General features: G+C 44.4%; 1 protein-coding gene across 1 annotated transcript; it reads right to left on the bottom strand.

Annotated features, from left to right (window-relative positions):
* On the bottom strand, window positions 1-27081 carry cfap36 (cilia and flagella associated protein 36). Its single transcript, XM_079439581.1, has 10 exons — window positions 26798-27081; window positions 25288-25352; window positions 25108-25206; window positions 15206-15320; window positions 14093-14180; window positions 10903-11029; window positions 7751-7838; window positions 6661-6782; window positions 6399-6536; window positions 1-931 (listed from the first exon to the last, which is right to left on the bottom strand). Exons 1-10 carry the CDS (start codon window positions 26898-26900, stop codon window positions 848-850), a joined length of 1029 nt encoding a protein of 342 aa, XP_079295707.1. The 5' UTR covers window positions 26901-27081; the 3' UTR covers window positions 1-847.
* Window positions 27082-27869: the final 788 nt, after the last annotated feature.

The raw sequence follows: 27869 nt of genomic DNA, 5'->3' as shown, positions 1-27869 counted from the left end.
CACATTTTCCAGATTTTATTTTGGATGCAAAATTACACGGACCCAGCTCACACTGTCAGCAACCTTCCCTCAAGCACAACATTCTGTCGTCACGTGGTTCCTCCCAACTTTCAAGTACATTGGACCTGGCTTCTATTTCCACTGTTAATTACTTCACTCTGCCCATAACGATTAACGTGAACACTTAATATTTGGCAATATTTTGACTTGACTGAATGGACACTGCTGTATAAAACACTCAGTATATGGTACACATGAAGAACACTTTTCTTCCTAATGACTAAAATTATACTTTATTTGGTAATTTCATAAAATATCTGCCCATACTTCATGAAATTACATGAGCATATTTATATGAGCATATGAATAGTATGTGAGTGTCCCCATAATGCATAACAATAATTCAATAAGTAAAGATTTTAACAAACAAACAGAAAGACGCATGTACAAACACTGCATTCACTGTGTCAATAAACTGATCATGCAAAGAGATTTGGGAACACGTCTATAATTAGTCAACATGGACTTCAACATGTCTGACACAAGTCCTGTGTGAGTGTCCATCGCCTCTAACCTGTGCAATTCACTGCTGCTACAGACACGGCAGGATGACAATCAATCTCTCAGGGCCGCAGCTGTTGGTGTTTATATAAAGTAATGCGAGATCACCTTCTAATTTTTGTTTGGCAGACCTACAGGTACATAAAAAAATATAAATGAAACAATATACAAAATTGCATTCATCCATGTTTTTCTTTTCTGTGTTTTGCGCAGTAAAACTCTCTGATGAAGCTTCACGGCTTTACAGTCTGTTTCCTGCTCTACAATCACAGAGACGACTTGAGCTTCATTTCTTGATGACTTCTTCTTTGAGCTTCTCTGCCAGGTGTTTTCTTTTCTGCAATTTCTTCTTCTCTTCAACAGAGATTTCCTTGGAATATGAAAAAAAATGATTTAAAATTATTATTTAAGAAGAAGGAATATCCAAAACCAGCAGTGGAATGACATCTAGTAGTGTGGATCTGTCATTAATTGCAAAATCATGTTAACATTAAAATCTAAAGGGGTAATATGTCCTTTCTCTTTGGAGTGTTACAAGCTGTTTGTGCATTCATAAGATCCCTGAAGTTGCAAAGACTAATGTCTCAAAACAAAAGCGATATTCTTTATAAAAGTTAAGACTCGACCACACCCTCCTAAAACGCCTCATTCCAACACACCCCCACATGTCTACGTCACGGTGTGGGGAGATTTTCATAATACCGCCCAAATGTTTACGCAAAGAAAGAGGGTGTGATTTTTATTCTCACTGTAGTGCTGTTGCTGCCTCCGGCACCATGTCCTGGAGACGCTGTGTTTCATTGTGAAAGCTAAACTACTTTTTTTGGGCTTCCAAAAGTGGACACAACTAGAAATCAGTGGTTAAGTTGTATTTACAACATTGTTCCAGAACAGTTCAACCCAAATATTAGAGTGTGTGCAGCGCATTTTATGGAGGACTATTTCCTGATCCCGGGAGAGTAACGTTAGCCTACAGGCTTGCACAAAGGCTGTTTCTATAAAGTGGGGCAATTCCAACTTTGCAAGGACAGTCTGGCGCTTCTGACTCACAGCCTGCAAGTATGCCTGGTTATTTAAAGAATTTGCCACTGACGATTCAAACGCGAGTTTTGAGCAGTGTAGAGTAGTGCTTGTTGTTTGTCGTTTCTCCGATCACAAATGCAGACATGGTAACGCGTAAAAAGACAGTATAAGTCATTATAATCAGCAATTATGTCCCCACTGGATGCAACAAATGCCTTGTTTATAATGGGTTTTATGGTTTTTGTGTCATCGCGCCGGGACCATAGACTGTAAAAAGGCCGGGACATGGCATCACAACATGGTGAGGGGCGTAATATTTCTGTCTCACACTTGAGGTATTCGGCCAATCACAATGCACTGGACAGCTGTCCAATCAGAGCACGCCTCACTTCTCAGAACGATGAGCTTTGTAAAAATCGACGCGTTTCAGAAAGGCAGAGGCATAGAGGAGCAACAATAATGTACAGTATGTGGAACATAATGTGTTTTTTGAACCACGAACCACGTCAACGTACTCGGTTAATAACGTAACCTCGGTTCCCTTAGATACGGGAACGAGTACTGCGTCGCTAGACGCTATGGGGAAAACTCCTTTTTCTCCGAGGACTGAAGACTTTTTCAATCACGCAGTGTGACTGCACGGCCATTGGTTCGTGCAGTAATAAAAAAACGAACCAATGGCTTGTCAGCGGCGCTGCACGAGCCTATGGCGGCAAAGCCCACCAGAGCCTGCCAGAAGGGGCGGGGTCATCTGGCTATACAAGCGGGCACTTCGCCATAGGATAACAGGCCAATTCGACTGAAGCGACGACCAGAGTCGTGCAGCGGCATGGCATAGTACGCAGTACTCGTTCCCGTATCTAAGGGAACCGAGGTTACGTTAGTAACCGAGTACGTTCCCTGTCGATACTTCACTCGTACTGCGTCGCTAGACGCTATGGGGAACAAATACAATCCCGCCATGCCATGAAGAGAAACGACAAACATAAACTGGCCTTGTGCAATAAGGCTCAGAGGGACCAATTATGAGCAGGAAGAATCCTGCAGGAGGCATGAGCACCAAACTCTTAGAGGTCTGTCCAGCCTATAAATCGTTTCAACGGTCATAAGTACAGCCTCAGCACCAGGAATGGGGCCAAGAGCGTTCTTGGAGAATCAGGCAATGCCTGAGGGGACCGCTTAAGACAGGTGTGTGCCATCTAAGCAGAGAGAACCCGAGCCTGTAAGGCTGGGACATCCAAGTTATAGAACCTGGCAAATGTGGACGGCGAGGCCCAGCCGGCCGCCACACAAATGTCTGCCATAGACACACCACTAGACCACGCCCAAGAAGAGGCCACGCCTCTAGTGGAATGGGCTCTCACTCCAATGGGGCTCCCTCAGGCCCAGGGAGGAGTATGCTAGTGCGATAGCGTCAACTAACCAACGAGGTATTCTGTGCTTTGTGACTGGAGACCCCTTGGTGCGGCCTCCAAAGCAGACAAAGAGTTGTTCCGTCTGCCTAAAGGGCGCGGAACGCTCGATGTACATTCTCAATGCGCTGACCGGGCAGAGAAGGTTGAACTCTTGTTCCTCCTCAGAAGAGGGGAGCACAGAGAGCGTAATAACCTGGGTTCTAAACGGAGTGTAGAGCGCCTTAGGGACATAGCCGTGTTTTGGTTTTAGGACGACCTTAGTCGTTAAGCCCAAACTCAAGACAGGCAGGGTTACGGAGAGAGCCTGCAAGTCACCTACTCGCTTCACCGATGCTAGTGCTAGTAGCAGAGCGGTCTTGAGCGACAGTGTTTTTAAGCTTGCAGATTGTAGTGGCTCAAAAAGAGGGCCCTTAAGGGCTCTCAGGACCGTGGGCAGGTCCCATGCAGGGACTGTGGGGGTCAGGGCGGATGGAGCCTCCTAGATCCCCTCAGGAACGGACAACCAGGTTGTTCCGGCCCACCGACTGTCCGGCTATAGGAGCGTGAGAGGCTGCTATAGCTGCCACGTAGACTGAGCGTGGAAGGGGCGCGGCCCTTATCCAACAGCTCTTGTAGATATGACAATATCACTGATATGTCACATGTTGTCGAGTCCTCACCGCGGGCTTGACACCAGGCAGAGAAAACCAACCATTTAGAGGCGTAGAGGCGTCTCGTGGACGGGGCTCTAGCCTGTTCAATTGTATTCAGGACATTCTCGGGGAGATCTATTGAGTCCCATCGAGTGCCCATAGATGCAGGTCCCACAGCTCGGGCTGGGGGTGCCAGATCGTTCTGTTCGCCCGAGAGAGGAGGTCTCGCCTCAGCGGAATGGGCCACGGAGCCGCTATTAGCAGCTGAGATAACTCCAAAGATCCAAAGCTGGTTCTTCCAGAGTGGGGCCACTAGAAGCACTTTGTGCTTGCATTCCCTGATTCGCCTGATTACTTGAGGAATCAGAGCAATCGGGGGAAAAGCGTATAGAAGGAGGTTGGGCCATTCGTGGGCCAACACGTCCTTGCTCTTCGAAAAATAAATCTGGAAGTGAGAGTTGTCTTTGGAGGCGAAGAGAACGACCTCTGCCCTGCCAAAGATCTACCAGACTTCCTGAACCGTCTGTGGGTGGAGCATCCACTCCTCTGAGGGGACGTTGCTCCGAGAGAGCATGTCTGCTCCTTGGTTCAGAACGCCGGGCACATGAGCTGCTCTCAGTGAACGCAGGTTGAGATGTGCCTATACTATAGCCCACCCTGCCGATTTATGTATGACACCACCGTCATGTTGTCCGAGCGGACTAGAACGTGGTGTCCCTTCAGGACTGGCAGGAAGAACTGAAGAGTTTGACATACTGCCGTCCTTTCGAGGCAGTTGATGTGCATCTGTCCTTCTGCGTTCATCCAGGAGCCGAAGGTCGGTTTGCCATTGCACAGAGCCCCCCAACCTGTGTTGGAGGCGTCTGTTGTAACAACCTTCCTTCTGTAAATCAAACCCATTGCCACGCCTTGTTCGAACCATCGCAGGTTCTTCCAGGGGGCCAGGGCTGACACGCAGGCCCGGTTCACCCTGACGCGAATGCGTCCATGACGCCACACATGAGGCGGAATTAGAGGTTTTTGCCAGTACTGAAGGGGTCTCATCTTGAGAAGGCCCAACCGAAGAACTGGCGATGCAGAGGCCCAGCATCCTTTGAAACGATTTGAGTGGGTAGGAGGCTCCAATCTTGAAGGAAGCCGCGAGCTGCCGTATGGCCAGAATGCGATCTGGCGCAACTTTCGCTGTCATGCGGGCGGAAAACTGTCCCCAGGAATGAGTTTGTTGGCTGGGGGACAGGGAGCTCCTGGCCAAATTGATCCTGAGTCCCAGGTCCAAGTGACTGAGGAGGAGGGACCTGTGGGCTACCAGCTCTGCCTTCGACTGCACTAGAATGAGCCAGTCGTTGAGGTAATTCAGGACACAGATTCCCATCTGTTTCAGAGGGGAGAGAGCCGCATCTATGCACTTCGTAAAAGTGCGGGGAGCTACAGCCAGCCCAAAGTGCAGGATCCATGTATTGATAAGCCACTCCCTCGAAGGCGAATCTCAAGAATCATCTCTGACAGGGGGGGGGGCTATCTGGATGCGACTGGATTTGCAACAACGTCGCTTGAAATTTTGCTCTTTCAGAGAAATTTGATTTTAGACTCACCGGATGGCCGCAGGGGACGAGGCTGGCATCTGCACAGGTCGCTGGAGCAGCTCGAAGAGCAGGCAGAGCAGCGAGAGGGCGCAGAGGAAAAGGCAGCTTCTATCCGCAGCGAGGCGTTTCTACGGCGTGTGTCTTGCAGTCTTGAGTGTCAGCGAAGGGATGATCGTCGTCGCTGAAGGAGAATTTATCTGTTTTCCTATGGCGAAGTGCCCGCTTATATAGCCAAATGACCCCGCCCCTTCTGGCGGGCTCTGGCCGCTGACGAGCCATTGGTTCGTTTTTTTATTACTGCACGAACCAATGGCCGTGCAGTCACACTGCGTGATTGAAAAAGTCTTCGGTCCTCGGAAAAAAAGGAGTTTTCCCCATAGCGTCTAGCGACGCAGTACGAGTGAAGTATCGACAGGGAACACATTGCATTACACCAATTCTTCTTTTTAGCAATATCATATGACCCCTTTAAACGTAATCATGAATTCTGTATATTTGCATACTGATTCCTGAAATGAATAAGGAATCAATAATTTAAAAAAAACTGCTAATTATCAGACAAATTACAAGTGTGCCATAAAGAATAATGAATCACTAAGCTAAATTTCCTGAGATGTTATCAGTTCATGTTAATTGTAAGAGAAAACTGGTTAATTGAGAATTGTTGTGCTCTTTTCATCAACTGACACTAGAACGAGAGGATCTGTGAGAGCACAAAACTTTGAGCAGCTCTAAGTGGATTCAGACTTAAACACTCCGTTGCATTCATGTGCTTTCATTCAAATACATTCAACGCTCTTCAGGACACAATCACAAACACGCACATGAGTGTTTGACAGCAGCCGTTTATCAGCAGGAACTGAACATGTCCGATACTGCAGAAAAGCAGAAATTCCAATACCAACTTGGTAGCAAATGACAGGTGCTTTTTCAGCACCAATTCAGAAGTGCAAATACACCATTTAATGATGTTCAAATAAAAAATCTAGATATTTCCTGCTGTCAGATCTTCCCATGTGTAGAAACCTCCGCGAGTGTGACATTCCAGCCGCGTGTTGCTACACGTGTGAGAAAAGACCAGCACAGACACAATATAAACACACAGCTGTTTTTAAGGGAAGTGTCTCTGGTGTTTATATTCATAGTCTGAGGCTGAGGCAGGAATTCAGTGAGCGTGTGAGCACCTGTGCTGTAGGTTTGGGCTCCGGGGCCGCAGGAGGAGCGTCAGCCAGGCTCTTCTGGGTCTGATCTCTCCTCAGGGCCTGCAGTTTATCTCTCTGATGCTTCAGATACTCAGAGCGCTGCTGTAACGCCTCCTCATCCTACACACACACACACACACACACACACACACACACCAAAACATGCCTTTGATATTGAAAAGCGTGGTGTGAGCGTGTGGAGTCAGCGGGCACACAGGCAGTGTTATTGATGTGAGTGTCTTACAGCGAGAGCTCTGGAGTCTCTCTGTGTGCCGTCATCTCTCGGACTCGCTGGGCTTGGCGTGTGTTTGGCAGACACTGAACCCTTGACAGGTGCCCTCACTGCAGGAAGAGCTTTACTTTTACCTGCGCAGAACACACACAACAGATCCTACACAACAGCACACTGACGCTCCTGAAATCAAGACTCTCGTCACATCAGTAGCTTCATTTGACATGGAGGCAGAATTAAATGAAGACTGATGTGATGTCATAGTCTGTGAATACCGGTAAGGAGTCATGCTGTTGAAACTGAAAGGGGCCATGTTTATGCCGCAGCTGAATGTGGCCCAAATCTGATGTTATGCATATATATCTTTTGGTAAAATAATTCACATATCAGAAATGGCTCTGAACTGCTGATGATGCTAAACTGACCCCTATGCATATAACAAACGATGGCATGGTCATAATATGAAAAATGCATTCATTAGAATTAGGTCATTTATTTATTATGTGGTTTATATTATTTTTTTAACATATCAACAAATGAAGGAAAAATACCATGTTAATGGCAGTAGCAGCTCTTCTGTAAATTACCATAAAGAACATTATTCATTTAGCAGATGCTTTCATCCATTACAACTTACAAATCAGGCTTAAACCATTTTGATAGTCCTCTTTAGACAACTAACTATAAGTAACTTTGCAGCTACATGTCAGCTAACTGTCATTAGAGTATTTGTAGACTGTAAGGTTAGGGTTAGTAGAGTAAGTTGACATACTTTTCAAAGTTACTTATAGTCAATAGAATGTGCATGAAAATAAAGTGTTAGCATATGCTAAGCAGACAGTCACTAATACTCTAATGACTGCTGGTTGACATGGAGTCGCTAAGATACTTTAAGTTAGAATGTCTACAGTGGACAAAATCTAAATAAATTGTCATTTTATTTTAAAATAAACTAAATAAAATACAAAATGTATAAAAAAAAGACTATGTAAGTGAGTGTTAACTGTTCACACTGTCATCAACAGATGTGCTTCCGATGGGAGTTTGTGTGAGGTCAGATGTGATCACCCCCACACACACACACACACACACACACACTCACATGACGGTGTGGCTGCAGCTGAACTCCTGACGGCTGCAGACTCAAACTCCTTTAACTTCAGCTCTTTAGTGTCTGTTGAGCCGTTGGTCTGTGGAGAGCAGAAAGACACGAAGCATCAGGAGCAGCACAAATCTGCAAGACTTCAGAACATGGTCCTGCTGAAGGGTCAGCTCACACCCTGCTGTTGTACACCCGAGAAACACAAACCGAGAAAGGTAAAACAATGTCCTGTTTGTGTTTGATCAGATAATGACAGTTCATGGGAGTTCTCTTAAAGCTTTAAAGCTTCCAGATGCAACTTCAGTAAAGCTGAAGGTTCTCCCCATTCACTGTCATTACCAGGGTCAAAAACATTTTGTGACTGGACCACTAAAACCAGAGGTGAGCAGAACACATGAAGTGGTCTTATTATCAGTTCTGAATGTGTCCCAGACACATTAATCTCCTTCCTCTCATCTATCTAGACACAACATGAGGAAGTGCACTGCAATAAAGGATTCAAACTTCACTGAATGATACCAAAACACACACATTATGATCAAATGTTCAGATGATGATGGTTTCACTGTGGATCAGACACTCACCCTCATCTTCTCTAGCAGCAACATGCAGCAGCTCTACATACAGTCATGGCCAAAAATATCGGCACCCTAGGGTAAATATGATCAAAGAAGGCTGTGAAAATTAATCTGCATTGTTAATCCTTTTGATATTTTATTTAAAAAATTCACAAAAATCTAACCTTTCATTGGATAATAAGAATTTAAAATGGGCGGGAAATCTCATTATGAAATAAATGTTTTTCTCAAATACACGTTGGACACGATTATTGGGACCCCTAGATGAGGAGTAAAATATCTCTGAAATATATTCCCATTCATATTCACAATTTTGAGCACTCCAGGGTGATTATGAACATGAAATTATTCAGCCATGGCTTCCTGTTTCACAGAAATATAAATAGGAGGGAAAACAAAGCCCAAATTCCCTTAATCATCCATCACAATGAGAAAAAACAAATAATATATTTCTGATGTGCAGCAAAAGATAATTTAGCATCACAAATTAGTGAAGTGGCTTTAAGAAAAGAGCTAGAGCAGTGAAAATCCCCATTTCCACCATCAGGGCAATAATTAAGAATTTCCAATCAACAGAAAATGTAATGAAACTGCCTGGAAGAGGACGTGTGTCTATATCGTCCTAATGCACGGTGAGAAGGAGAGTTTGAGTGGCTAAAGACTCTTCAAGGATCACAGCTGGAGAATTGCAGAAAATAGTTGAGTCTCGGGTCAGAAAACCTTAAAAAAAAAAAAAGTATTGTTCTGCATTTATAACTCCTAGTTTTAGCTGCGATACAGAACCCACTTTGTTGTCATAGTCTTGCCTTGTGTGTTTTTCTAGTGTTTTGAGTCTTGCCCGTGTTTCCTGGATTTACCCTTTGCCTTGCCGTTTGGACTCTGTTTGCACCTCTCTTGGACTACTGCTCATATTCCTGGATTATCTCTCTGCCTTGTACCATACCTGTTTGCCGTTGTTTGACCCTGCCTGTTTATTGACTATGTCTATAAATAAAAGCTTGCACTTGGATCCACACGTCTCACGTCTCGTTCGCCCCGTTACATATGGTCAGATGAAACTAAAAAATTAGCTTTTTAGCAGCAAACACTCAAGATGGGTTTTGGTGAACACAGGAATAAAAAGTACCCCATGTGTACAATGAAATATACTGCTGTATTTGTGATGTTGTGGGCCTATATTTCTGCTGGAGGTCCTGGACATCTTGTTTAGACACATGGCATCATGGATTCTATCAAATACCAACAGATAAAAAATCAATAAGTGACTGATTCTATTAGAAATCTTATAATGGGCCATGTTTGGATCTTCCAACCGTACAATAATCCAAACACAAACCTCAAAAACAACACAAAAATGTGTCACTGAGCACCAAACCAAGCTTCTGCTGGCCATTCCAGTCCTCTGACCTGAACCCTGTAGAAAATGAGTGAGGTGAACTGAAGAGAAGAAGCACCGTCATGGAGCTGTGAATCTAAAGGATCTGGAGTGATTCTGGATGAAGGAATGGTCTCTGATCTCTTGTCAGGTGTTCTCTAACCTCATCAGGCATTATAGGAGAACATTTAGAGCTGTTAAACTGACAAATGGAGGTTTCAAAAAGTATTGAATAAAAGGATGCTGTCAGTTGTGGCCAATGTGTATTAGAGAAAAACATTTATTTCATAATGATATTTCCCCCCCATTTTAAATTCTTATTATCCAATGAAAGGTTAGATTTTTGTGAATTTTCTAAATAAAAGATCAAAAGGATTAACAATGCAGATTAATTTTTACAGCCGCCTTTGATCATATTTACCAAGGGTGCCAATATTTTTGGCCATGACCGTATAGATTAGAGGTGGGTGATTTCATGGTTATGATCTGTATCATCACGATTGTTTATTATTTGCATGCATTTATAAGCCTTGTTAATTCAAACTTTCAGGTGATTTTACTCACACACTGTCTAAAGATGCCCATCACATGGCACAATAAATAAATATAAAATTATCTATTTACATATTTATTTATAAATCTTGTGTGAATAACTTTTGGATCTTTATAAAGAATCAATTTACATTTAGTCCTTTAGCAGGTGCTTTTATCCAAAGCGACTAACAAATGAGGACGATGGAAGCAATCAAAATCAGCAAAAGAATATGCTGTGTTTTATTTTACATTTTATTAATCAATTTCTGAATACTACTGATACTACCAACCTCAACTTTTACAGGACTCTTTATTATATTATATAAATACAACAGAACAATTGTTCTTATTTGATTACTGATTTTGGCCATCGCTGGCCTGTCTGAAACCTTCTAGTGATCCCGAACTCCTTGATCAGCTGGTTCAGGGGAGTTTGAGCCCTGGATGTCACTGTACTCCAACCCTGAACAGATTTTCATCAGTATCTAAAACTTTAGCAATCTTAAAACTTATTTCTTCTTATTTCACTGGGAAGCACTCTGCGACATCTGTTCTTGAAATGAGCTATATATAATCAGGTTCTCTCACTACTTATTTCCAGCAAACTATCTATTTGATAATATATTGTTACTGTGAAATGTGCACTGCATGAGTGTCAGACTCACTGCGCTAGTTTGCTGGCTCACAGAATCACAGAGAGGAGTCTCAGACAGACTGCTGGAGGTGGAGGCCTGCTCCTCCTTCTCCTGCACCCTGTGTGCCATCTCCAGATCATACTCCTCCTTTGACCTCCTGCAGATACACAAACAATACAGCACAGCTGACACTGCAATTCAATATTGAGCACAGTTAAACATGCTGCTTATCAGCCACAAGTTGTGTTCTTGTGAGTAGTGAGCAGCGATAGACAGTGTTCACTGCTCACTACTCAGTGAGCACAGGATATCTGCTGAACTTGAGCAAATGCGCTCACTCTGGACAGTCGAGTAGAACGCACCTACAGTAAAAACCACTGAACTTCTGGTTACACTTTATTCTAAGGTGTCCTTGGTTACAGTGTAATTACACATTTGTGATCCAGGACCACAAAACCAGTCATAAGGGTCCATTCTTTTAAATAAATAAGCTGAATAAATATTGTTCCATTGATGTATGGTTTGTTATGATAGGACAATATTTAGCTGAGATACAACTATTTGAAAATCTGGAATCTGAGGGTGCAAAAAAATCTAAATATTGAGAAAATCGTCTTTAAAGTTGTTCAAATTAAGTACTTAGCAATGCATATTACTAATCAAAAATGAAGTTTTGATATACAGTCCCCTCCATAAGTATTGGAACAGTAAAGACACAATTGCTCTGTTGGCTGTGGAGTCAAGACATATAGAAATATGATTAAAAGATGAATACGAGACAAAACTACAGAATGTCACATTTTGTTATTAGCCGTTTCAATATACACAGTGGGGCAAATAAGTATTTGATACACTGCCGATTGTTCAAGTTTTCCCACTTAAAAAGAGTGGAGAGATCTGTAATGTTCATCGTAGCTACACCTCAACTGTGAGAGACAGAATATATATTTTTTTAAAAATCCAGAAAATCACATTGTATGATTTTTAAATAATTAACTTCCATTTTATTGCATGAAATAAGTATTTGATCACCTACCAAGCAGCAAGAATTCTGGCTCTCACAGACCTGTTAGTTTGTCTTTAAGAAGCCCTCCTATCCTCCACTCATTACCTGTATTAATTGCACCTGTTTGAACTCGTTACCTGTATAAAAGACACCTGTTCACACACTCAATCAATCAGACTACAACCTCTCCACTATGGGCAAGACCAAAGAGCTGTCTAAGGACACTAGGGACAAAATTGTAGACCTGCACAAGGCTGGGATGGGCTACAGGACAATAGGCAAACAGCTTGGTGAGACGGCAACAACTGTTGGCACAATTATTAGAAAATGGAAGAAATTCAAGATGACTGCCAATCTCCCTCGGACTGGGGCTCCATGCAAGATCTGGCCTCGTGGAGTATCAATGATCCTGAGAAAGGTGAGGGATCAGCCTAGAACTACACGGGAGGACCTGGTCAATGACCTGAAGAGAGCTGGGACCACAGTCTCAACGGTTCCCATTAGTAACACACTACACCGTCATGGATTAAAATCCTGCAGCGCACGCAAGGTCCCCCTGCTCAAGCCAGCACATGTCCAGGCCTGTCTGAAGTTTGCCAAAGACCATCTGGATGATCCAGAGGAGGCATGGGAGAAGGTCATGTGGTCAGATGAGACCAAAATATAACTTTTTGGTATAAACTCCACTCGCCGTGTTTGGAGAAGACCTGGAGAAGACCTGTATGGAGGAGTGGGCCAAAATCCCTGCTGCAGTGTGTGCAAACCTGCTCAAGAACTACAGGAAACGTCTGACCTCTGTAATTGTAAACAAAGATTTCTGTACCAAATATTAAGTTCTATTTTTCTATCAAATACTTATTTCATGCAATAAAATGGAAATTAATTATTACAAAAATCATACAATGTGATTTTCTGGATTTCCGCCTATAGGATGTATTTTGAATGTCCAGTAGTCCTCAAATAACATTTTAGTCCCGTCTCGTCTTGTTAACGAAGATGTGGCATAAATTTCGTCATAGTTTTTATCATCAGATATTAGTTTTAGCTCGTCAACGTCTAGTCTTAGTCACAGAAAAAAGGTTCGTTGACGAATATTTTTCGTCGTCGTCTTCATCAACGAAATTAACACTGTCCCGACATCACATAGTCTACAAATAGAATACACGGAGATATATTTACACAGGTGAGAAAGTGAATATGTAAATAAACGTGTATGTGAAATATTCAGTAAGTAGTACACTAAACTGTGTGTTCAGTGAAATCACATGCACAACTCTCTTTGATCACTTCAGCAAACTAGAAGTGAAAACGCTAGGCAGCAGCCAAACGCTGAGATGAAGGCAAGCCAAGTTTGTGACATCTGAAATAGAAAGTGAATGAAGCTGTCACGATCCAAAAATGACAAAAAAGCTAAGTATTCAAGTCTATTCATCATTACACAGCTATAACATGGCTTCAGAGGACATGGACTAGAACCACAAAGGGTTTAGTATATTTCTGTTCATTTTATGTTGCATATTTAAGTTGCAAATTGTTTCAGAGATCAGAATAGTCTTCAAAATCATACAGGTTTAGAATGACAAGTCCTCCATGATCTGTTGTAAATCCAGTGTCTGACGGTCACAGGAGCAGAAGACGAATCTGAGTCAAAGGAGCTTCTAAATCCAGGTTGAGGATTCAAACATTTGTCCTGAGCAATGTGATCTGTAGCTAACCCTGATCTCTTAATGGCATTCATTAACGTTGGCATCTTAATTAAAGAGAAACAGAAAGTTCAGGACAGAGCTGCACTGATCTACGGTCATGCACCTGTGAACCGGGCCGGCGGAGCTGGGACAGTAACCCAGCACACTAAGAATATTACGCCGTTCTTTTTCGATGGGACGTTAAGCTGCTTAACTCTCAGTGGTCTTGCAGTGGCTTTATATACTTGGCTTACTGTGAGCGCTATCAATCCCTTTACAAGTTGAAGTAACCTCGCAATAGGGACGCCACTAACTGGGTCTCAGCTATTTATTGTGTGCAAATATTTTCAAAAAGCAGAGCATTTTAAAGGTTTTGTAACACAGCAGTCCTGGAACACATCTGTGCGCTGGATCAAAGTTTAGGACTGATTCACAAAACAAACTAGAGACACAGAGACACAGCTCTCGGGAAAACCTGCTCGTTATATAAGCAGCACTGATGATAGCGCAGGTAATGAGGTGAAATTACCTGAGAACCTCCTGAAGAATCTTCATCTCCTGCTGCTCGAGTTCATTCACGACGTCCACGCCGTCTGTCAGACACTCGGGCAGCCCTCCTGTAACACACAGCACACACACACGTGATGCTGGAGCACAAAAGCAGTCATCAGTAACACAGGTATATTTGTAGCAATAGCCAACAATACATTGTATGGGTCAAAATTATACATTTCTCTTTTATGACAAAAATCATTAGGAAATTAAGATCATGTTCCATGAAGATATTTTGTAAATTTCCTACCGTAAAAATATCAAAACTTCATTTTTGATTAGTAATATGCATTGCTAAGAACTTCATTTGAACAACTTTAAAGGAGATTTTCTCAATATTTAGATTTTTTTGCTCCCTCAGATTCCAGATTTTCAAATAGTTGCATCTCAGCCAAATATTGTCCGATCATAACAAACCATACATCAATGGAAAGATTATTTATTCAGATGATGATGATGTATAAATCTCAATTTTCTAATTTTTTTTAAAATTGACCCTTATGACTGGTTTTGTGGTCCAGGGTCACATATATGACCTGATAATGTAAGACAGCCACAACTTCTGCTTCACTCACAATCAAATCAATGTGAAGATGCACGTCAGCATTAATAAAACATTTGAATAATCAAATAAATAATAATAATAATAGTAATAATATGAACGTAAACTTTAACACGTTAGTGTTTCACTTGTTTTAATTACAATTAATCCTCTAAAAAAAGAGTGCAAATGATTTTTGTTAAATATGCCGTCTGGGCTTGAATTTACAAACAAATTAGCCACTGACAGAAAGCCATTGGATAAAAGAAAAAAAATAATATTTCACAACTCTGAGTTTACATCTTGCAATTCTGACTTTTCTCAGAATTCAAGTCAGAATTGCAATACAAATATCAGTAATTTAAAGAAAAAAGTGGCAATTTATTTATTTATTTTATACCATGGCAGAACAGGCTTCCATGTTTACTCCATCATCTACTGATAAATGGGAGCTGGTTTTATGTGAGAGAGACCAGGATGCCACGTCAAATGTAATAAATGTAATGAAGTTGAACTAATTGCACGTGTGAATCTGGACGTGTTGAATACCGTTTCTCTCTTTGATGACATGCAGAGCCTGCAGCTGAAGCTCCATGTTCTTCTGGACCATCAGAGAGCGAAACATCTGAAAATCATCTGTAGCTAGAACTGGCTGGAAAACAGCCTGATCGAACAAGAAAACACAGTCAGCCATCGAGTCACTGACAGAGCAGGAACCTCACACGACCCAAGAGCACACACACGTTGTTTCTGTCGACATGCAGAACCAAAACCACATACACATGAATGGAGGATGATGCTGCACAAAGAGAAAAGCATCAGGATTTCATTGCTAGTATTGTGTGCATTATTATTACAGTCAACTAAACTCTGATCCAGTGAGATCCAGTGATCAGATAAAGATAAGGCTGATCTTCCCACAGAAAATCAACAGTATCAATAACAGAAAGAGACCGTCCAGTTCTAGCACAGTTTCATCACAACTCAACAATTAATACAGTCAGGTCCATAAATATTGGGACATCGACACAATTCTAACATTTTTGGCTCTATACACCACCACAATGGATTTCAAATGAAACGAACAAGATGTGCTTTAACTGCAGACTGTCAGCTTTAATTTGAGGTTAAATTAAATCAGGTGAACGGTGTAGGAATTACAACAGTTTGCATATGTGCCTACCACTTGTTAAGGGACCAAAAGTAATGGGACAGAATAATAATCATAAATCAAACTTTCACTTTTTAATACTTTGTTGCAAATCCTTTGTAGTCAATTACAGCCTGAAGTCTGGAACGCATAGACATCACCAGACACTGGGTTTCATCCGTGGTGATGCTCTGCCAGGCCTCTACTGCAACCGTCTTCAGTTCCTGCTTGTTCTTGGGGCATTTTCCCTTCAGTTTTGTCTTCAAGTGAAATGCATGCTCAATCGGATTCAGGTCAGGTGATTGACTTGGCCATTGCATAACAGTCCACTTCTTTCCCTTCAAAAACTCTTTGGTTGCTTTTGCAGTATGCTTTGGGTCATTGTCCATCTGCACTGTGAAGCGCCGTCCAGTGAGTTCTGAAGCATTTGGCTGAATATGAGCAGATAATATTGCCGGAAACACTTCGGAATTCATCCTGCTGCTTTTGTCAGCAGTCACATCATCAATAAATACAAGAGAACCAGTTCCACTGGCAGCCATACATGCCCACGCCATGACACTACCACCACCATGCTTCACTGATGAGGTGGTATGCTTAGGATCATGAGCAGTTCCTTTCCTTCTCCATACTCTTCTCTTCCCATCACTCTGGTACAAGTTGATCTTGGTCTCATCTGTCCATAGGATGTTGTTCCAGAACTGTGAAGGCTTTTTTAGATGCCTTCCTGTTTTTGAGGCTCACTATGGTTTACATCTTGTGGTGAACCCTCTGTATTCACTCTGGTGAAGTCTTCTCTTGATTGTTGACTTTGACACACATACACCTACCTCCTGGAGAGTGTTCTTGATCTGGTCAACTGTTGTGAAGGGTGTTTTCTTCACCAGGGAAAGAATTCTTCGGTCATCCACCACAGTTGTTTTCCGTGGTCTTCCGGGTCTTTTGGTGTTGCTGAGCTCACCGGTGCGTTCCTTATTTTTAAGAATGTTCCAAACTGTTGTTTTGGCCACGCCTAATGTTTTTGCTATCTCTCTGATGGGTTTGTTTTGTTTTTTCAGCCTAATGATGGCTTGCTTCACTGATAGTGACAGCTCTTTGGATCTCATCTTGACAGTTGACAGCAACAGATTCCAAATGCAAATAGCACACTTGAAATGAACTCTGGACCTTTGATCTGCTCATTGTAATTGGGATAATGAGGGAATAACACACACCTGGCCATGGAACAGCTGAGAAGCCAATTGTCCCATTACTTTTGGTCCCTTAACAAGTGGGAGGCACATATGGAAACTGTTGTAATTCCTACACCGTTCACCGGATTTGGATGTAAATACCCTCAAATTAAAGCTGACAGTCTGCAGTTAAAGCACATCTTGTTAGTTTCATTTGAAATCCATTGTGGTGGTGTATAGAGCCAAAAATGTTAGAATTGTGTCGATGTCCCAATATTTATGGACCTGACTGTATGAACTATAAATGAATACATAAAATGCTCTATTTGAACTGAAAAATAAGAGGAATAACTGCAATCAAATGATGCATGATTAATGCTTACAAAAAAAACTGAGGAAAGACCAATTGAAACACACCAATAAATAGGTATAATTAGTTTCATTCTCAGTTTAACATTTGGTGCAAAGGATGGAAGATGTACCAGTAAAGAGGAAAGTGGTGAAATAATGCTGTGCAAAGTGTAACGTGAGCAAAGAACAGACTGAAAATATTGATGTGGATCAATTGCGTCTTAAAGCAAAAGTGTGGATGCTTGCTGAATACTTCAAGCAAATAACTCTGTAATTACTTCAGTAAAAAACTAGCAGCTTTACCCTCCCTGGACGTGTGATCCACAGAGCTCAAATCCTATGTTTGTCGGTGGCTGTAAACACAGTGACGCTTGTTTATGGTGAATATCTGCATTTGGTGTGACAGGGCCGATCAGGGCCGGTGTTTGCAGCCCAGGTCAATCTCACAGGTGACTGCGCTCTGTCTCACTAACCCAGTTAACTAATCTCCGTCGACTGCATGTGTCTCAGCACTCAAGCTTCTTCTCAGTCCAGAAGCTGCTGGTTCAGGCTGTGACGCTTCCAAGCCAAACATCAGAAATAAAGTATCGTGTGAAGCAGAGAACCAGTTCAGCTCTGAACCAATAGCATGATCCTGCACAACCAGAGACTGTAGTTTCAGGACCGCATTACTAGGACCCTGTTTTTTGTGACAGCGCCATCTAGCTAATTCTATTCCAACAGAGGAGACCTGATTCAAACATCAAACAAACTGATGCAAAGACTAGATCCATGCAAACTATTATTTTTTTTATCTTTCCATCTTATTTTTAATGCAAAAGCTGGCTTGAACTTGAGTGTTTGAGGGGGTGTCAGCAATCTCCATTAAGCTGTGCAAAGCAGTTCATTGTGCTGCTGGATGCTGTGAACTGCTATGTGAACACTTTATAATAACTGCACGCTATGAATCATTAGTAAATAGTCAATTCATCCTTTATAAAGCATTGCCCCAACATTAATAGGCAGTTTATAAATACAGCTATACATGTTCTCTTTCATAGGTTCACTCAACGCTGCGTAGCTTACGCAATGGGAACACCCCCAGGTGTGACGATTGTCTGAAGCCCTTATAGAATCACGCCAATTCATTGGCTGATGGCGCCCCTACGTCATACGTGATTGACATAGACCCGCGATCGCGCCATCTTACTCCTCAGATTTTCCTCTCTTCAGAAGCGTTCGCTTCTCGCGGTTTTTCTGGCCCATTTTCCAAGACGTTAGTCTGGGATTCTTTCCACTTCAGCGACCGCATCTGTGGAATTGTATTCTCCTAGTGGTGTGTGGAATGGATTTTAGTCGGTGCCAACCGCCGTGCTCTCTCCTCATCGCGAGTGATGACCAGCACGGTAAGTGCGTCAGATGTGTGGGCCTGGCCCACGCGCGAGACGCTATTTTTGGCATTTCCAATTGCAAGTACTGCGAGAATTTTACTTTAAAAACCTTGCGCGCTAGACTCGCGGTTTTTGATCGAGAATCTGCCGTTCTCCCTCGCCGCGCTGCTCCGGAGGCCTCCTCCCTCCGCGAAGCCGGGGCTTGGGGTTCGGATGCGGAGCTCGAGGCTATGGAGAGTGAGCAGTTTTCACTTTCTCTCCCTCCATCGCCTGGGCGTTACCGCGCGATTTCTCCGGTCCAGTTTTCTCGCGGCTGTCTTGCACCCAGCCCGGAGGCACGGGAAGCCGTTTCCTTCGGGTTGGAGGATATTTTGTATACTGCGGCCTCCGACTCTGAGGACTTCGGAGCCGCGCCATTCGACGTTCTCCCGCCTAGCGGCCAGGAGGCGCGGCCTTCTCCGGCCTATTCTGAACTCGTGGACGTTTTGGCGCGCGCCACTGAGAAGTTGAGCTTAGATTGGCCAGACGAGCCTCGCGAGTCCCAGTCATCTAAGCTCGACGAGCGTTTCCTCAGTGGCTCTGGTTCGCGCCCGGCGAGGAGGAAGTTGCCTTTCTTCCCTGACCTGCATCACGAGATTTCCAGGTCTTGGAAGCAGCCTTTCTCTTCCCGCCTCACTAATGCGGCGGCCGCTGACGTCACCAACCTCGTTGGTTCTGTGGAGCAGGGGTACGCCGCAGTCCCGGCGATCGAGGACACGCTCGCTGCACACCTCTCGCCGACTTCCGCCCCCTCGTGGAAGTCTCGCCCTCTCCTTCCGTCCAAGCCGTGTAGAACCACCTCTGCTTTGGTCGGTAAGTCCTACATGGCGGCGGGACAGGCAGGCGCGGCTCTCCACACTATGGCCATCCTTCAGGCCTACCAAGCTGAGGTACTGAAGGAGATGGATGAGGGGGATGGTGTGACCCCCGAGGCTGTTAAGGAGCTTCGCAGGGCTACCGACTTGGCCCTCCGTGCTACTAAGCATACAGCGCGGGTGGTTGGACGCAGTATGGCAGGTTTGGTGGCAACTGAACGCCACCTGTGGCTGAATCTGACGGAGATCAGGGAAAAGGAGAAGGCTTTCCTCCTTGACGCCCCGATCTCTAGCTCTGGCTTATTCGGTGATGCGGTTAACACTGTAGTCGATAAGTTCAGGGCTGCTAAAACGCAGTCAGCTGCGTTTAAGCAGTTCATGCCACGTCGTGCGCGCGAACCGGCCTCTGCCTCTGCCTCTGCCTCATCTTCTAGGGAGCGCCCGGCCCCCAGAAGGGAGCCAGTCGGTAGAGTGAGCGATCGCGATCCGGTGCATCCCCCACTATACACGGTCTGGGGAGCCCGTGGTCGTTCCGCTACTCGCCAGCGCCCCCGCAAGCGGATAGACTTGAAACGCCCGAACAAGCCCCCCGCGGCGGCTTCTTCGGGTCGCTCCTGATATGAGTATCAGGAAGAGGAGAGCTTCCCCCGCCTTGTTGGATCGCGACGGACCGTTAAAACGTTTCTGTCCGTCTCTGAGTTGCTCTCCTCCGCCAACTGTGCCATCCTCGCCGGTAGTGACGTCTCGAGGAGCGCAGGTCACTTCCCCTCTTCGGCGACCATTGAAGGTAAGAGACACTTCAGGTTTTCTCCCCTCAGAGTTGCTGCAGGCTGTAAGCACGCGGTAAGGGACGCCCAGCGCTTTCCCCCCGCGCCAGTATCTCCTGCCCTTGCCTTTATGGCCTCATTAGGTCATGCCTCTGTGCACGAGGACGCTGTGAGCTCTCCTCTGCTTCAGCTAGGTACTTGCCCCTCCCTTCAGGGGGACGTTCAAAGCAGGGACCCCGTGTTGGTATCCCCCTTGATATGTTCCACTCCGCTACCTCTGTCGGCCTTCCTCCACGCCTGGAGGGACCTGCCGGGAGTGTCGCCCTGGATTCTTCGTACAATCCAGTTTGGTTACACACTCCAATTTGCACGCAACCCCCCCCGTTTCAACGGGGTTCTTCTTACTGCTGTGAACAGCGCCAACGAGGCTTCTGTCCTACAGCAGGAAGTCTCCTCGCTTCTGCTCAAAGGGGCAATAGAGGAGGTCCCCTCTTCGGACCTAAAGCACGGCTTCTTCAGCCGTTACTTTCTAGTCCCGAAGAAGGATGGGGGTTTGCGTCCTATACTAGATCTGCGCAGGCTGAATTACTCTCTCTACAGAGGGAAATTCAGGATGCTGACGCTCAAGAGCATTCTTTCCCAAGTCCGAGAGGGGGACTGGTTCGTCACTGTCGACTTGAAGGATGCCTACTTTCACATCCAGGTGGTTCAGAGACACAGGAAGTTCCTCAGGTTCGCCTTCGGGGGAAAGGCTTACCAATACAGGGTTCTTCCCTTTGGGCTAGCTCTGGCCCCAAGGACGTTCACCAAGTGTATGGATGCGGCTCTAGCCCCGCTGAGGCTCCAGGGCATCCGCATCCTCAACTACCTGGACGACTGGCTCGTTCTAGCCAGTTCCAGGGAGCAGGTGATTCGTCACAGGGATTCTCTCCTTTTCCACCTTCGTGCGCTTGGCCTCCGGCTGAATGGCCAGAAGAGCGTGCTCACTCCAGCTCAACAGACCACATTTTTGGGGGTCTGTCTGGACTCAACCTCGATGCAGGCCCGTCTGGCCCCTGCTCGGGTGGAAAGCATCCAGTCGTGCTCGGCCCGCTTCAGGCTAGGCCGTCGCGTATCAGTGGGCTTGTGTCGCAGGCTCCTGGGCCTTATGGCAGCGGCTTCCCCGGTTCTCCCCTTGGGGCTGCTCCATATGAGACCATTCCTCTGGTGGATGAAGTCCCTTGGTATTCACCCCTCTTGGCCATCCCTCCGCCTACTAAGAGTGTCAGGCGCCTGTCTTCGCTCCCTCTTAGTGTGGCGGGACCTCAATTTTCTCCACACAGGAGTGAATATGGGGTTAGTCTGCCGTCGCCAAATGATAACGACGGATGCTTCCCTCTCAGGGTGGGGGGCGGTCTTCGAGGGAAGACCGGCTTGCGGTGTTTGGTCAGGCAAGTACCTGACGTGGCACATAAACGGTCTGGAACTGAGAGCGGTTCACCTAGCTCTCACTCACTTTCTTCCATTCCTGGCGCACTCTCACGTCATCGTCAGGACGGACAACATGGCGGTGGTGTCTCACATCAATCGCCAGGGGGGCTCCCGATCGCGCACCCTGAACAGGCATGCACGTCGGCTGCTTCTTTGGGCACAGGGCAGATTCTTGTCCCTGAGAGCGGTCCATGTCCCAGGGGTCCTGAACCTAGCGGCGGACTTTCTGTCAAGGCAAAAACTCAGGTCGGGGGAATGGATGCTGAACAACCGGACGGTGGATCAGATTTGGGATTTGGATTCCCCTTTGGTTCTCCCTCTCTCATCCTGCCTCTCTGGGGATAGATGCGCTAGCGCACCCATGGCCAGACATGAGTCTGTATGCTTTCCCTCCGATCAAGCTCATCCCAGCAGTATTGTGCAGGGTGAGGACATACGGAGTCCGTCTTCTCCTAGTAGCCCCGTTCTGGCCTTCCCAGACGTGGTTCTCGGAGTTGGTCTCCCTTCTGGAGGGCGAGCCGTGGGAAATTCCAGTCAGGAAAGACCTGCTGTGTCAGCTTCAGGGCAGAATTTGGCACCCACATCCGGAGATCTGGAAGTTGTGGGTATGGCCGATCATAGGTCGCCCTTAGCTTTTGGTCTCTCAGATGGAGTCCGTGAGACCATTAATAGTGCCAGGGCCCTTTCCACTAGGAAGCTCTACTCCTCCAAATGGAGGGTTTTTGAATCCTGGTGCTTGGCTCATGTTGTAGACCCAGTTAACTGCCCGGTTGGTTCAGTGCTGGAGTTCCTACAGGATAAGTTTTCGGCTGGAGCGGCCGCTACCACCTTGAGGGTCTACGTTGCGGCTATTGCTGCTCGAAGGGACTCAGACGATGTCCCGCTGGGTAGACATCGTCTAGTATCTTCCTTTATGCGTGGGGTTAAGCGCTTGAGGCCGGTTCGTCCTCCTAGTTTCCCTTCTTGGGACCTTTCTGTTGTCCTGAAGGGGTTGATAGAGTCTCCTTTTGAACCTCTAGAGTCAGCTCCCGTGAGGATTCTGACATTAAAGGTTACTCTTTTGTTGGCGTTGGCCTCGTTTAAGCGTGTGGGAGATCTGCAGGCTCTGTCGGTCAGCGAGTCCTGCACTGAGTTTGCTCCTGGTCTAGTCAAGGCATTTCTGAGACCTAGGCCTGGTTATGTCCCCAAAGTTCTCTCTACGTCTTTTCGTTCACAGGTGGTAATGCTGCAGGCTTTCTCTCCCTCCTCCTCGAGTGAGGGCGATGATAGGCTTCATCTGCTCTGCCCTGTTAGAGCCCTGAAGGTGTATGTGGACCGTTCCAGCCAGTGGCGTAAGTCCCTACAACTGTTGGTGTGTTTTGGTGCAGGCCGCAAAGGGCTAGCCGCATCTAAACACACAATATCCCACTGAGTTAGGGATGCTATTTCGTTGGCCTATGAGGTGCGCAGTCTGCCTTCACCTCTGGACATCAGAGCTCATTCCACCAGAGGGGTGGCCTCCTCCCAAGCTTTGTTTAGAGGGGTTCCCCTGGAGGACATTTGTATGGCGGCAGGTTGGTCCTCTCCGCATACTTTTGTGAGGTTCTATAACCTTGATGCAAATACAGCTCCTGGTTCCCAGGTTCTCTCTGTTTGAACCAGCTAGGTTTGTAGTGCTCTGGTCTGTAATGGGCCAGGTCTGGCAGCGCGTTAGCTTGGCGTGTGTGGTATTTCGTTCCCATTGCGTAAGCTACGCAGCGTTGAGTGAACCTATGAAAGAGAACGTCTCGGGTTACTTGCGTAACCCATGTTCTCTGAGTAGGGAACGAGACGCTGCGTCCGCTGCCAAGCTCCTCTTGCTGTCGACCTGCTTCTTCGACAGGAAAATCTGAGGAGTAAGATGGCGCGATCGCGGGTCTATGTCAATCACGTATGACGTAGGGGCGGCATCTCGCGCCATCAGCCAATGAATTGGCGTGATTCTATAAGGGCTTCAGACAATCGTCACACCTGGGGGGTGTTCCCATTGCGTAAGCTACGCAGCGTCTCGTTCCCTACTCAGAGAACATGGGTTACGCAAGTAACCCGAGACGTTTTGTTCTTGAGCATATCTATGTTTAATAATTGTATTTTCATACTTTATTAACGATCAATTTATCATTTCTAAATTATTACGTTATTTACAAACCAGTTATTTAAGAGTTGACAGTGGTTCATAAGATCATTTAGAAAGTGTAAGTAAATGATTAATAAAATATTTAAATGTGCATTTATCAATCTTATTATTTAGACACATGATAATAGTTGCTCAGTGTGTTAATAAATGCTTTATTAACACATATTCCTGCTGTAATTCATGATTAAGTCAGGTAGTTATAAAACATGTAGTAGTTGCCAGCATCTGTTTTTGTGAGCTCATCTAAAGTGAGGACTATATTGTAAAGCAGATTTAAAGACTCATTTATCCTCCAAACAGAAAAGTTCAACAAACACAACACAGAGGGATACAGAACACAGAAATATTTTTTCCAAGATGCAAAAAATGAAACTGTACAACTGTACACTTGATAAAAAATGTAAATGTTACATAAAAATATAAAGCCTGTACAAATACTAGAAATCGTGAATATAAATAATTGGGAATCATGTAAAAAAAAAAGAAGTTATCTGAAGTTTACAGTGTGCTGGTCACCCCACAGAAGAGAGGGGCGGGGTCAGCAGAGCTCATTTGCATTTAAAGCAACATGGACTAGAATGGCTTGATGAAAACTGAGCTGATTTTGACAGGGTAAAAAAGGTGTTATTTACACTACCATTGATAAATTTGAACCAAAGTATGTTATAGACTTTTTATTAAGACCCTAAAGAATCATATCAACTTGTGGAAAATGGGCATCCGATGACCCCTTTAAGATGTTTATGATTTAGAATGCATGTAAAACTGACATCTTACAGACATCTGTCAGATGTTTGTACACAGCAGATGACTTTCAGATCAAGCGATCTTTAATAGACATCTTGCAGACGTACATGTACTATCTGGGTACAAAAAATAAATAAATAAAATTAAATTTGAATAATTTAACTATAGGATCCTAGAAACGTGGTCCTGAATCTGCAGCCTCCGGTTGTGCAGGAAAACACTTCTCCCCTGAACACAGAGCAAAAAACAAGTGCAATGCGAGAGAAAAGCCCAGCGCAAGCTCCATCAGATCAGCCAGTGAACAGCACAATAAATAATGGAAGAGCGACAGGGCATCTAAACCCCCGCTATAACGCTCAGTAATCAGTGATTTCATGAGACACCAGAGGATGGTGCGCTACCCTCAGCCTCTTACCTGCAGAGTCTTAGTCTTGCTGAAAGAGGAGCAGGCGTGCAGAAACTGCTGCTCACTGATGCCCACCTCCTGCATGTAGTTCTCCAGCAGCCGCTCCACCTACACAGCACATGCCAATCAATCACAACAGAGTCAGAACAGTGCATTCATTCACCAGATGCCATTCAGAGCGGCTCTCACCAGCTGCTTGTACTGCTGATGGATCTCCGTGTACGTCAGCTTATTCTCATCATCATCGTCGAACACTGAAACCACACCAAACACACCAACAAATGAACAATATTATGGCAAGCCATCTTAGCTTAAAATATTCCCAGTGTTACTCGTTGTAATTGCACTCTTACTAGTAACAATTCCAATTACAGAGCTCTACAACTGAATTTTTTTCTAGTACCTCTGAAGGTTCTGACTGTCTTCAGAAATGATTCTATGGCATTTTGTTTTCTTCTTCGCTCCATGTAATACCTAATAAAGCAATGCTGGTTTGTGCACGGAGGTTACGGCAAACAGCTGTAATTCTGCTGCTCTATAAGCGCCACCTGCTGTCAGAGACTGGATTTACAGAGACTTACATTCACATTCAGCTTATGTGCAGTTTCTGTCTGGATAAAAAATGGACTGAATTTGCATACTCTGCTGTAAATTCTGACCGGTTGATGAAAAACAAGCTTATGTGGATTCTACACATTTAAACAATTCAGATAAGTTATCTATAATTATTTATAGAGCAGATAAAATACATATAATAATTCATTAATCAATCATTATTTTGACTTTTTAACACACTTCATTATTTAAAGGCTGAAATGTGAGGTTAACCTTTTTATGAAACTTTTTCAAAGCTTTATTTGAACATTTTGTTCATGCTATTAGATAAACTGTTGTCAGTCAAGTTGTCATTTAAAAACCGGACATCATTGATAAAGTAATTGTTTTAGTGATTATGCAAACAAAAAGTCATTGTATTTGTTGATATTTGTGTCAGTACTTTTTCGAACATTTCCAGCACATTTTTAACAATACCATGATAATACAGACAAGCGTGATAATTTTGCGCTACACCGGGGCTGGTGGGGCTGTAGCTCCAGCAGAACTTTAAGTGAAGCCAGGATAGGCAGAATCACACTGTATAGCACAACTACACAACTAAAGCTCTCTCGGCCGAGCGATCAGTTCTCATTGTGCCTGAATTGACAAATACACACACAGTTGTCAAAATGTCCATTGTGTGGAGTAGGCCTATCTCATGTAAATACAGTTGGTTATGGACTAATGTGAACGTAAACAGGCGAAAACCAGATAGGCTATGTGTCAGTATATTACATTCATTCAGGGGGATTTTTAAAAAGGATTAAGATAGCAGCCTAATTAAATACCTGTCTGTGTCATTAATGTTAATCAAACACCAAAAGATGTTAAATGTATATGTTAAATAAATAGGCTATTTAAAAAATGAGTGTATCTCTATTTGTTTTATGGTTTGTAATTTGCTTTTTTATATATTAAATAAAAATTCTCATATCATTGTCATATTGTCCACCGATTATAGCCCCGGTGGAAAAAAAATTGTCGCCCTGCCTGCTTTTATGATAAACCGGCTTGCCATATAATATGCATGCGTAACAGCTCGTGAGGTTTATCAGCGAAGAAGCTATAACGCGCACGGGTCCGTCACAGCTGCGTTTAATACCTGAGCATTTGTTCTCCATGAAGTCTGCCAGTGGGATGAGCCAGTCTGGGCTGCTCAGGTAGCCCGCGATGCTCTCCAGCACCCACTCGCTGTCATCGGCCATGATCACTGGAGAGACGCTCTCATCGCCGCACGCGTTACTCCGCGCCTGTGGAGAGAAGTGCGTTAAAAACACACGCGAGCGCACGAGCCGCGGACACCCCGGATGCGTGCAACATATAATCTGCAGCCGTAGCAACCGACGCGTCACCGCGGGCGTCACTTCTCCTTCTTCTTCGCCGCGACGCGACGCGAGCCAGATTGCTCGGCTGCGCACGCCACCTCCAGCGCCGGAGCGAGGCGCGTCTTATGTTTGGAATGCTATTAGATGATAAAAATAATTATTATTTTTCTTTTCATTAATACAATGCTAATTCTGGGCAGATCTTTTCTTCATAAATGCAAATGCATGAAGACGAAACCTTTTCTGTTTTTAAAAGAGATTTTATTTATAATTACTTTCCATCATTGGAATATATAAACAGTATCAAGGCCCAGAAACTTGTGGGAATAACAAGAGAACTTGATTTATTTGAAGAGGAATGAAGAGAACACTTTTTATTTATTTATTTTTCTTCTTTTCCTTTTCAGATGTATATGTAAGTTTGTTGGTACTTTGCATCTATCTTGTATGTGTCTTACTTAATATTGATTTATTTACATTTATCAGTGCCATTGTATATGTATATTCTGTTCAATATGTTCAATAATAAATGAAATAAACCTGGGTTAACTGGACTTGATTGTTGCTGATTGGGCACGACCTTGGGTTGGTTGGTTGTTCATAGCTGTCATAAAGCAACAGGTCCTTCAGATTAAAGCTGCTCGGGAGCAGGCTCAGTTATTTCATGTAAACAGGATTAGATCGCATCTTCTTAAGCAGAACTGATGCTTCAAATCTGTCCCAGCCACCGCTGTTTATTAGAAGAGTACCCTACTGGTCCAGGGACAATTATTTAAAATAACAATCATTTAAAAATGTATTTGAAAATAATGTGGTGTAGTTTATAATACTATAGACACAGTCAGTTAT

Source organism: Barbus barbus, assembly GCF_936440315.1.
Source record: "Barbus barbus genome assembly, chromosome: 18".
Taxonomy (NCBI): Eukaryota; Metazoa; Chordata; class Actinopteri; order Cypriniformes; family Cyprinidae; genus Barbus; species Barbus barbus.
The sequence above is the reverse complement of the archived record's forward strand: the minus strand, read 5'-3'. Positions and strand labels throughout refer to the sequence as shown.

Coding starts and splice junctions, on each gene's coding strand:
- cfap36 (XM_079439581.1), bottom strand. CDS start 26,900: ATGGCCGATGACAGCGAGTGGGTGCTGGAGAGCATCGCGGGCTACCTG. Junction 11,030..14,092: donor ATTCTTCAGGAGGTTCTCAG/GTAATTTCACCT, acceptor GTGTATCTGCAG/GAGGTCAAAGGAGGAGTATG. Junction 7,839..10,902: donor TGAGCCAGCAAACTAGCGCA/GTGAGTCTGACA, acceptor TGCTCTCCACAG/ACCAACGGCTCAACAGACAC.